This window comes from Barbatula barbatula, assembly GCF_947034865.1.
Source record: "Barbatula barbatula genome assembly, chromosome: 7".
Taxonomy (NCBI): Eukaryota; Metazoa; Chordata; class Actinopteri; order Cypriniformes; family Nemacheilidae; genus Barbatula; species Barbatula barbatula.
Window position 1 is genome coordinate 17,822,620 of NC_136770.1, and position 10,131 is coordinate 17,832,750.

The window sequence follows — 10,131 nt, forward strand, 5'->3', positions numbered from 1 at the left end:
TTTGTTTGCCTGACTGCCAGATATTCCTTTCTGTTGACTTAAATTATAAGGGTCAAACAGAAAAGGTCTGCTGGCTTAAATAATGACCACCATTAACTTGCAATTTTCTCTTTTCTATTCATGTTGTTGACAGATATGAAGTGGATGAGGATGGTTTCTGTCAGCCTTACAGAGGCATCGCTTGTGCCCGCTTCATTGGAAACAGGAGTATCTTCGTGGACTCACTGCAGATGCAGGGCGAGATCGAGACTCAAATCACAGGTACGCATTCATCCTGAACAAGTCTACTGTACTGTTCACGATTGTAAAGGGTTTATGACAAAAAAGAAAAGAACACCTTTAAAATAAAACGTTTAACTTTACTTTATTAAACTGAATTAAAATTACATCTTAAATAATTATTAAAATATGCATATAAAATGCTACATTACATGCATAAACACTTTTATTTTTATAGACAACTGATCAAGTAAGGTCAGGCAAGTTACTGTGTCATATACAGTGTAACTTCTTGAAATCTTGGATGGGGATATTTCCATGCCTAAACCATTCTTAAGTATTCAGTATTGGTCTTTGTTTTCTATGAGACATAAAAGATCGCTTCAAACAGACATTCACTGTGGTTACCTATCCGAGTTAGTATTACAAAGCCTTTGAGTCCATGTGGTTTTGAAACACAAAACTTGACTTCTCAAGAAACCACAGCAATTCACCAGTGGTGAGCTCTTTGTTACTTTTAAGTTATATTTTCCCATGAGTTCACTACACTGTTAACATAAAAGACTACATGTAAAGTGCTGTCTTTCTTTCCAGCGGCATTTACTATGATTGGCACCTCCAATCACCTGTCGGATCGCTGCTCCCAGTTCGCCATCCCGTCCCTGTGCCACTTCGCCTTCCCGACGTGTGACCGCAGCTCCGGCATAGACAAACCGCGGGACTTGTGCAAGGACGAATGCGAGATTCTGGAGAACGACCTGTGCAAGACGGAGTACATCATTGCACGATCCAACCCCCTTATTCTCAAACGTCTTAAACTACCTAACTGTGAAGACCTGGCTGCTTCAGACAGCCTTGCAGCTGCAAACTGCATGAGAATAGGCATCCCGATGGCTGAGACCATAAACAAAAGTGAGTTTAGTGGTTATTTTTAAACTTTAGCTGCTGTGTGTATTTTTTGGAGGATCTATTGACAGAAATGCAATATAATATTCATAACTATGTCTTCTGAGATGTATAAAGACCGTACATAATGAAGCTTTATGTTTTTATTACTTTAGAATGAGCGTTTCTATCTACATACACATACGTGGGTCCCCTTGCATGGAATTCAACATGTTGTTTCTACAGTAGCCCTAAATGGACAAACTGCTCTACAGAGCGTGCTTCGTAAATACTTAAAAGTAAAAACGTGATGACATCTTTGTCCTGTGTCAACCACCGTAGTGCTTCGAAAGGGAGTGGTGGAGTCAGCCGTTGGTTTGCAATTCGCAACCTCAGCGCTAGATGGCGCTAACTTTAATACACTGACTCTTTAAAGAAACCACAAATGTAATTCGTATAAAATTTTCGTACAATTTGTATTCTTCTGTAGGCCACAAATGTTATAACAACAGTGGTTCGGACTACCGCGGCACAGCTAGCGTGACGAAATCCAGTCGACAGTGTCAGCCGTGGAATTCCCAGTATCCCCACAGTCACACGTTCCTTGCCATGCGTTACCCTGAGCTCAACGGGGGACATTCCTACTGTCGTAACCCCGGCAACAAGCATGACGCTCCCTGGTGTTTCACCCTGGATGAAGGTGTTCGAATGGAAGTCTGTGACATTCCTCCATGCGGTAAGAGGCACAATATAGCACACCGTTTTAAGTTATTCTTATGCTTTTATTTTATTTTATCCAAAGTAATGTAACGTGCTTTACAATATGGAATTTTTCTTATCAGTATTTGTGTTCCTTGGGTATCCACCATAGATTACTTAAGTAGATTTTTTTGCTTGTCCATTGTGTTCAGACTTGCCAAAGCACGGCAGCAGCAGCAGTATGGGGATCCTGTACATCCTGGTGCCGAGTGTGGCTATACCGCTGGCCATCGCCCTGTTGTTCTTTTTCATCTGCGTGTGTCGGAACAACCAGAAATCCTCACGTCCACCAGCTCCCCGACAGCCCAAACCGGTACGCGGGCAGAACGTGGAGATGTCCATGCTCACCGCCTACAAACCAAAGGTGAGATTTTGACATTTTCTTATTACTAAGATAAACTTGCAGAAAAAATGCCTACATGTAGCAATAAACAACTCTTTTGGTGACTACAATTTATTCTTAGAGAATTTCTTTAATAATGTCTCCCGTGTCTCTTATTTCCACTTTCGTATTATTTCTTCATTGGCCAAATACCATTGTGCCCTCTCATAACGTTTGGATTAGTGAGCATTCCTGCATGACAGGATGGGTTACCGGGGCTACACAAACAAGAGAGATGAGCATATGGAGGCAATCTATCCCAGGCCTAGACAGGAATCTGAATATTATCATATTATTATTATTTGTATTAATATCATGGCGATTCACATTCATGTTCAAATCTCCTTCAAATTAGGTTTTCACTTATTGAAGATACGGCACATGAATGTGCCACTGTGTTTTACTCTGTTTTTGACACTGATATTACTTAAAGAAACATCTTTGTATTCATTCATACTGTATGTATTCGATCAGATGTTTGGTGGTCTATTTATTTTCACACTTTGTGATTCCCTTTAGTGCTGTTTGTATCTAAGACACACATGCAGGCACAGCTGCAGGCCAAAGGTCATATAAAGGTCAAACAGGGATGAGACATGTTTACCCTCAGGCAGACTTGACACTAACACGAAACATCTGTCTCTTTCAAAGAAAGACACTCCTATCATAGCTCACGTGTTCAGAGTTAAATTGTGCTCTCTTGTCATCTTTTGCCTATTTTATCTTTCCCATACGCATCACACAGCATTATGAATGTTACCTACAGGGTTTTCATGATCATGGATAACCCGGAAATAGTGTGAATTCCAGAAGCGGAAAGTAAACATGAATCTGGAGTTGTGGGAATGGTCATCTTTGGGAGAATCTCTATACAGTGAATATACATTACTCTTTGTAATTGTGATCTCTATAAACAGATTTTAGTTTTCTGGAAAATACGAATGACCGCATGTACCATGGGAATACATTGGTCAGATTGTGTGGAAGCCTGTACTTAAATCTATATCATGTGTAGACGGTGCCGATTCTTGACTCTGGGGGCCCTAAGCAAACTTGTGAGGGGCCCTTGCACAAATAATTAAAATTAGATATAAACATAACTGTAAACTGTGAAAAATAATATGTCAATTAACACACTTAAACAAATTAAGATTGATAGACAAATAAACATTACGCTGACAGTAAGAACAATTAAGTATCCAATTTAATTAAAAAAAAATTTATTACAAAATTTGGCAAAACTAAATAAGACTCTAAAATAATACAAATAGTTCTGCTCCAGACGCATAGCTCCATTTTGAAGCCATGGTCATATGTAATATGCATTTCAGCACATCAAGCGCATGTTATTACCTTCCACCCACTGCATGATATCCAGGTATGTAACAGTAAATATATAAATTAAGATTCGGTATTCAAGGGGGACTACTGGTGGTGCAGGGGCCCCAACCAGCCTGCAGAGTCTGCGTATAGGAAGGATCGGCTCTGTGTGTAGAACAATATAGACTTTAAAGTCACAGTGACAGTCATGTAAACGGTAAGTCGGTCTATGTTAAGTGCATAGATAAAAAATTACAGTTACAGTATTTTTAGGGCAGACAGAGGGTTTATGCACTTCTGTGGTGACTGGTTTGAGGTTATAACATGTATAAAGTCTTGTTTGTCAGAAGGACTGCAAAGCTAAAAAAAGGCGGAATCAGTTGACATGACCATAAATCATAAAGTAAACCGTGTTACTTTGGTTTAAAGACATGTTTTGCAAGACACAAGGTACAAAGTCGGGTCAATTGGAACACTTCTTGATTAAAAAATAATAATTTTCAGAAATTTTCACAGGTTGAAAAAGTGTCCAAATTTACCTTCCATGGTTGTGTTTGAAGGACATTAAATGTTGTGTAAATGACATTGTATGTACAGTATATATGGCATTAAAGGAACAATTCCTTTTTTTACTCACCCTCGTGTCATTCCAAACCTGTAAGGCTTTCTTTCTTCTGCAGAACACACAAAAAAATATTTTTAAGAACATTGATAACCGCACTAAATTGACCCTCATTGACTTCCATTGTATGAAGACAAGACCACTGAGACATTTCTCAAAATATCTTATTTTGTGTTCCACTGATTTATATACAGGATTAACTGACACAGGGGTTAATAAATGATGATAGAATGTGTGGGGTTAACTTTCTCTTCAATATAGTACCATGATAAATGTAAAAGTATTACATTTACTGCTATACTGAATATACTATATTTAATACTAAATGTACTCACCCCCCCCCCCCCCAAAGTAATTGTGTGTTTTATTATTTAATTTCAAGTCAAATAATGTGTACAACAACTGTATTCATTCCAAAATAACACATAGGTGTGTTGGTCTGAGCTCCGATGTTGGACAACTGTAAGGTGGAAATGTATGATGGAACAGAGGTCAGAGGTCAGAGAGAGGATGAAAGGTTAAGCTAAACCAGACCTTACACTGTCAGATAAAAGTACAGGTCAAAAGTGGACCGACAGCTTCCAGAAAGCTGCCAACCTGATGTTTGGCTATTTTCAGTATCAAAGGAATGACTGTCTCTTCAAAGTCATATGTATTTCAAACATATCCAGTGACTTTTAAACTCTACATAATTATTAGATTATATGTAATATAGAATTAAATTGAACTTTTATTATTATAATAATTTTTTTATATTTGTGGGAAAACCGTAACAAGAGCATGTACCTGTCCGCAAATGATTTACTGAATGAATTACGTTATTGTCTTGTAACAAAGTTATAAAATAAGATAGTCCCCAAACTGACATGCAATTTTCTTCTCTTATCCAGAGCAAAGCTAAAGAGCTTCCTCTCTCCGCCGTACGCTTCATGGAGGAGTTGGGTGAGAGTGGGTTTGGGAAGATCTACAAGGGTCACCTGTACCTGCCGGGCATGGAGCATGCTCAGCTAGTGGCCATCAAAACCCTCAAAGACATCACGAGCGCACAGTGGGGAGACTTTCAGCAGGAGGCGTCAGTCCTGGCTGAACTTCATCATCCCAATGTGGTTTGCCTCCTGGGCGTGGTGACGCAGGAGCAGCCCGTCTGCATGCTCTTCGAGTTCCTGGCCCAGGGAGACCTCCACGAGTTCCTCATCATGCGCTCGCCCCATTCAGACGTGGGCTGCAGTAGCGATGAAGACGGCACCGTGAAGTCCAGTCTGGACCACGGAGACTTCCTGCACCTGGCCATTCAGGTCGCAGCCGGGATGGAATATCTAGCGAGCCATTTTTACGTTCACAAGGACCTCGCAGCCAGAAACATCTTGGTTGGCGAACAGCTTCACGTTAAGATTTCCGATCTGGGATTGTCGAAGGAGATCTACGCTTCGGATTACTTCAGGGTGCAGCCGAAAACTTCGCTTCCCATTCGCTGGATGCCACCAGAGGCTATTGTGTATGGGAAGTTCAGCACAGATTCAGACATTTGGGCGTTCGGTGTGGTGCTGTGGGAGATCTTCAGTTTCGGACTCCAGCCGTATTACGGTTTCAGCAACCAGGAGGTGATGGAGATGGTGAGAAAGCGGCAGCTGCTGCCCTGCCCGGAGGACTGCCCGCCTCGCATGTTCGCGCTGATGACCGAGTGCTGGCAGGAGGGTCCCGCTCGCCGGCCGAGATTTAAAGACATCCACTCCCGTCTGCGTGCCTGGGAGGGCCTGTCATCCCACGCCAGCTCCAGCACTCCATCTGGAGGGAACGCCACTACTCAAACTACCTCTCTGAGCGCCAGCCCTGTCAGCAACCTCAGTAGCCCGCGCTACGCCGGGTATATCTACGGAGCACCGCAGGGTATCCCACCCGGACAGATCGCAGGCTTTATGGCAGCGCCCATGCAACAGAACCAGCGGTTTATTCCTGTGAACGGATACCCCATCCCGCCGGGCTACGCCGCCTTCCCCACCGCTCACTTCACACACCAAGCCCCACCCCAGGTGGTGCAGCACTGCCCGCCGCCCAAGAGCCGTTCGCCCAGCAGCGCCAGCGGCTCCACTAGCACGGGTCACGTGACCAGCGTGCCTTCCACAGGGTCCAATCATGATGCCAACACACCTTTGCTCTCTCACTGCGTCACGCTGACAGCGGTGCCAGGTGGTACAATGCAAGTTTTTGGACATATGACACAAAAGGGCTTGCAGCTAGATCCGTCGCAAGCGGCTCTGCTCGCTGACACTAACCGACTGTTGTACAGTGAATCTGTTATTACTGCCGATTTATGAATAAGTGTAAGCTCATGTATATTGATAATTATTGATATTTTAATGTTTTTTTAGTGTAAATATAAAATAGCCTGAATGAAATGCGAAAGTTTATATTGTGATGTTGTGTAAATGTGTTTGATAGGAAAGGACACTCATCATCTCTTGGGTAGGTGATATTGATACAATGCAAAAACCTGAACTGTATTCTCTGTGAAGCTTCGTGCCACTTCTGCAGTGACTTTGCAGCAGAGCAGACTGTGCCTTTGAAAGGAGCCTTTCAACCAAAATTTCAAAATGATGCCCTGTAAGGATTTTCAATGGACAAGGTCTTTAGTTTCTAAACTGTTTATGCTTTTTTACTCACTGACGACGTGAAAACTTTCCAGAAGTCTTAGAATATCAGACCTTTTTTCCCATACAGAAATCTGAGTTATGGAAATGAATGTAAGACACATAATAAATATACACTAGTGTTCAAAAGTTAAGGATCACTTGCTCACTTTTTCATTTTTTATTCAACGTTTTAGAATAATAGTAAACCTCATCAAAACTATGGAATTACACAAATTTGGTTATGAAAACTATGTTCTTAGCTAAATAAAAACATCCTCTATGTATTCTATGGCTAGAACATGCTGAAATCTTCTCTTGGCATTTTATCATCAAGCTTCTTGAGGTCTCACCCTGAAATGTTTTTTTAACAATATTGAAGTTCCTATCTATGGTTGACTCTATATTATTCGAAAGCATCTGTTTTAGAATTTGTTTTATGTCATAGAATTTTTAATAATACATTTAAATCATTTTAATGTTTTTGTAACGAAAGAGACTAATAGGCCTTTATTTGCATGGTTACATTTTTATCTTCAGTACAGAACCAGTTTCAGACATTTAAGCATACGAGTTCAGATCAAAAGATTTGGAAGGACAATAGACATATTCACTCAGGTGACCCTAAACTTTTGAACACGTGTGTTTATCTGTTTTAAAGATATGAAAATGTCACATACTTGTGCATATATGCAATATATATTTTAAAATATTACAAAATTGCCCATAATCATGTCATCACATGCATTCGGATCATGGATTGTATCGATTGTATTTCCCCGCTTCTCGTTTTTACATTATGCTTTGTAATTTACACAAAATATTGAAATTAGAAATGTATTATTAAATAGTACATTCATAGTATTTTATACAGTGTATGTGTGCATATGTTTTTATGGCCATGGATCTGATTTCTGTATGGGTCTGTCTGGTCATATTTTTACTGGATGTATTAGTAGTATTTTACATGAATTCTAGCCTATATTTAAATTTCCAGAATTAAGGGATTACACATTTCCTTACTACATAACAAGTGCCTTCACATCAAAAGTCTGGACTGTTCCAAAGTGACAACATAAACGAACGTTACTGCGCATGCGTGCGTTTGTGGACTGCCATTAACTTCCGATACACATTCGCAAATAATAGAGCGACTGTAAATTGTTTCTGAAAACACGCAAAACAACCCGAGAACAACCGTTAATTGGCCAAACCTCTCTCCAATATTTAGAATTTAGACTGCGATACCAAACTCAACCGCTAGATGTCAATGTCCCATACAGCTTCTTTAAATTCGACCAAACTACAGCACCCATTCATCAAATAATTTAAAATAAAATAAACACAAAGCTTTTATTAAATACGATAATTATACAATAAAATAATAATGTAAATCAATACATAAATTGAATAAAATACAAATAGTTTTATTATTAGATACTAGCCAAATACAGACCTAAAGTTAACTGCAGTCCCGGCGCGCATGTCCGGTGAAACGGTCTATAAGCATGTGCATGCATTATTTTCTGCATTATTTACACCTGTGAACATTTGGGAGAAAACCTTATGATAATATTATTCTTTAACTGCAGCTCTATAGAAAAAAATTCACCTCACTTTTATATTTTGTATTGTTACTGACGGCCACAGCATAACTATACAAGACAGGAACACATTCACAGTTTATGCGTGTGTGCCTTATACAACAGCTTTTTTTGGATATAGTAATTGTTACTTAACATTTATTTTCGTTCCTGTCTGAATGAGTCATCCCCTTATGACATCACTGTTTGGCATATGTGAAAGCAACACTTTAAATAATGCAGAGCTTGTTCTAATGTAACAAGATACTCACTACCTGTAGAATGTAATGTCTTTATGTTCCTCTAGAGGTCAGTGTCGCTCTGACTGTTCGAATGAAGTTCTTTATGTTTGCTCTTGTGGATTTCCATGTTAATACTGTATGTACAAACTATTATTCTGCTTGTGTTTTGGTGTTGACGCTTTTTCTCCGAGTTTTTATCTTGTTTACTTCAAAGGAACAGGGATTAAATAGATTTGATCATTTTAAGCAAGCAGCTGTCATCTTCATATTGGTATGTTGCTATGCAACTGTTGAGTTCCAAGAAACCCCTTTCAATGACAATCAAGAATTTATAGTTTTTGTGAGGATGTGATTCCTGGTTACCTATGAACTGCCTTTGGGACGATGTCATAACGTGTTACGACTGTGATGTTTCATGAAAAGACAGTATGCATGAAAACTGATGTTTATATCAATGGTTTATTTTTAGATTCTTTTTGTCACAATTTTACACTAATATTGCAGTCTTATTATTGTACGTCCGACCATACGGTGTGTTGGCTATTATAAAATCCACTTAAAGAAACAACACGGATCGTTGTCATTTCTTAAGCTGTGATTAAACGTTATGTTATATTTCAGTGATTATAAAATACATAATAAATCGTTTTTTAGGTCTCTAATATTAGTGAGGCCAGAAGTAAGCTGCTGCTGCTGCTGTAAGTGCACATCATTTTAAACATCAAAAGTAATGTTCAGGTAAAAGTTAACATTAGTGCATATTAAAAACACATTATTTACAAATCCCAATGAAAGCTTTCACTAAAGCCTATGTGAATTATGACAAACTGTGAAAACAGTATTATTGGATAATGTTAAGTGCCTGTTTTTCAAGGTCTCTCGTCCCCAGAGACTGCAGCAAACATCTCTCTTACTGAATGCCTTGAACTGGAAGAGGACTATTTTCATAATATTTGCAAAAATCATGACAATATAATTTTAATAAAAAGTCAAATGGCAATAATCACTGCATTTACATTTTGTCCTAAGCTTTGTCTATTACTTACTTTTGTCTATATAAAAATGTCGCTCCTGGAATTGATTTTGTATGGCATTTGTATCAATGTGTTTGTATGTTTTTTGTACATTTTTCAATCAATCATTTATGTTAAATATTACTTCTGCCATCTTCAGAGGTATTTTTGCCCCAAACCTTAATTCAATTAAGAACACACACGTGCCACCAGAAGAGGGCAGTGTAGGATTCATTTTGTTTGTCATATTTTCTGTCATTTATCTGGTCATAATCACATTTAAAGCAACCCAAGGTTGACCATACTGCTGTTCAAAAACACATTATAAAACATTGTAAACAATACAAATGTAATGCATATTATAACATATATCAGCAATCTAAAAATGATGGTGAGACTTTAGAATAAGGTTGTATTTGTTAACATTGGTAAATTCATTAACAATGAAAACATAGTTTTTTATCATTTATTCTATGTCT

General features: G+C 38.9%; 1 protein-coding gene across 1 annotated transcript in view; it reads left to right on the forward strand.

Annotated features, from left to right (window-relative positions):
• The window catches only part of ror1 (receptor tyrosine kinase-like orphan receptor 1), a 111,595-nt gene extending 103,918 nt beyond the window's left edge, over window positions 1-7,677 (forward strand). Inside the window, exons 5-9 of the mRNA XM_079460045.1 lie at window positions 134-261; window positions 814-1,131; window positions 1,595-1,840; window positions 2,016-2,227; window positions 5,078-7,677. Of these exons, the coding sequence (XP_079316171.1) occupies window positions 134-261; window positions 814-1,131; window positions 1,595-1,840; window positions 2,016-2,227; window positions 5,078-6,502 (2,329 nt within the window). The 3' untranslated portion in view covers window positions 6,503-7,677. The remainder of the gene's footprint in view (window positions 1-133; window positions 262-813; window positions 1,132-1,594; window positions 1,841-2,015; window positions 2,228-5,077) is intronic.
• Window positions 7,678-10,131: the final 2,454 nt, after the last annotated feature.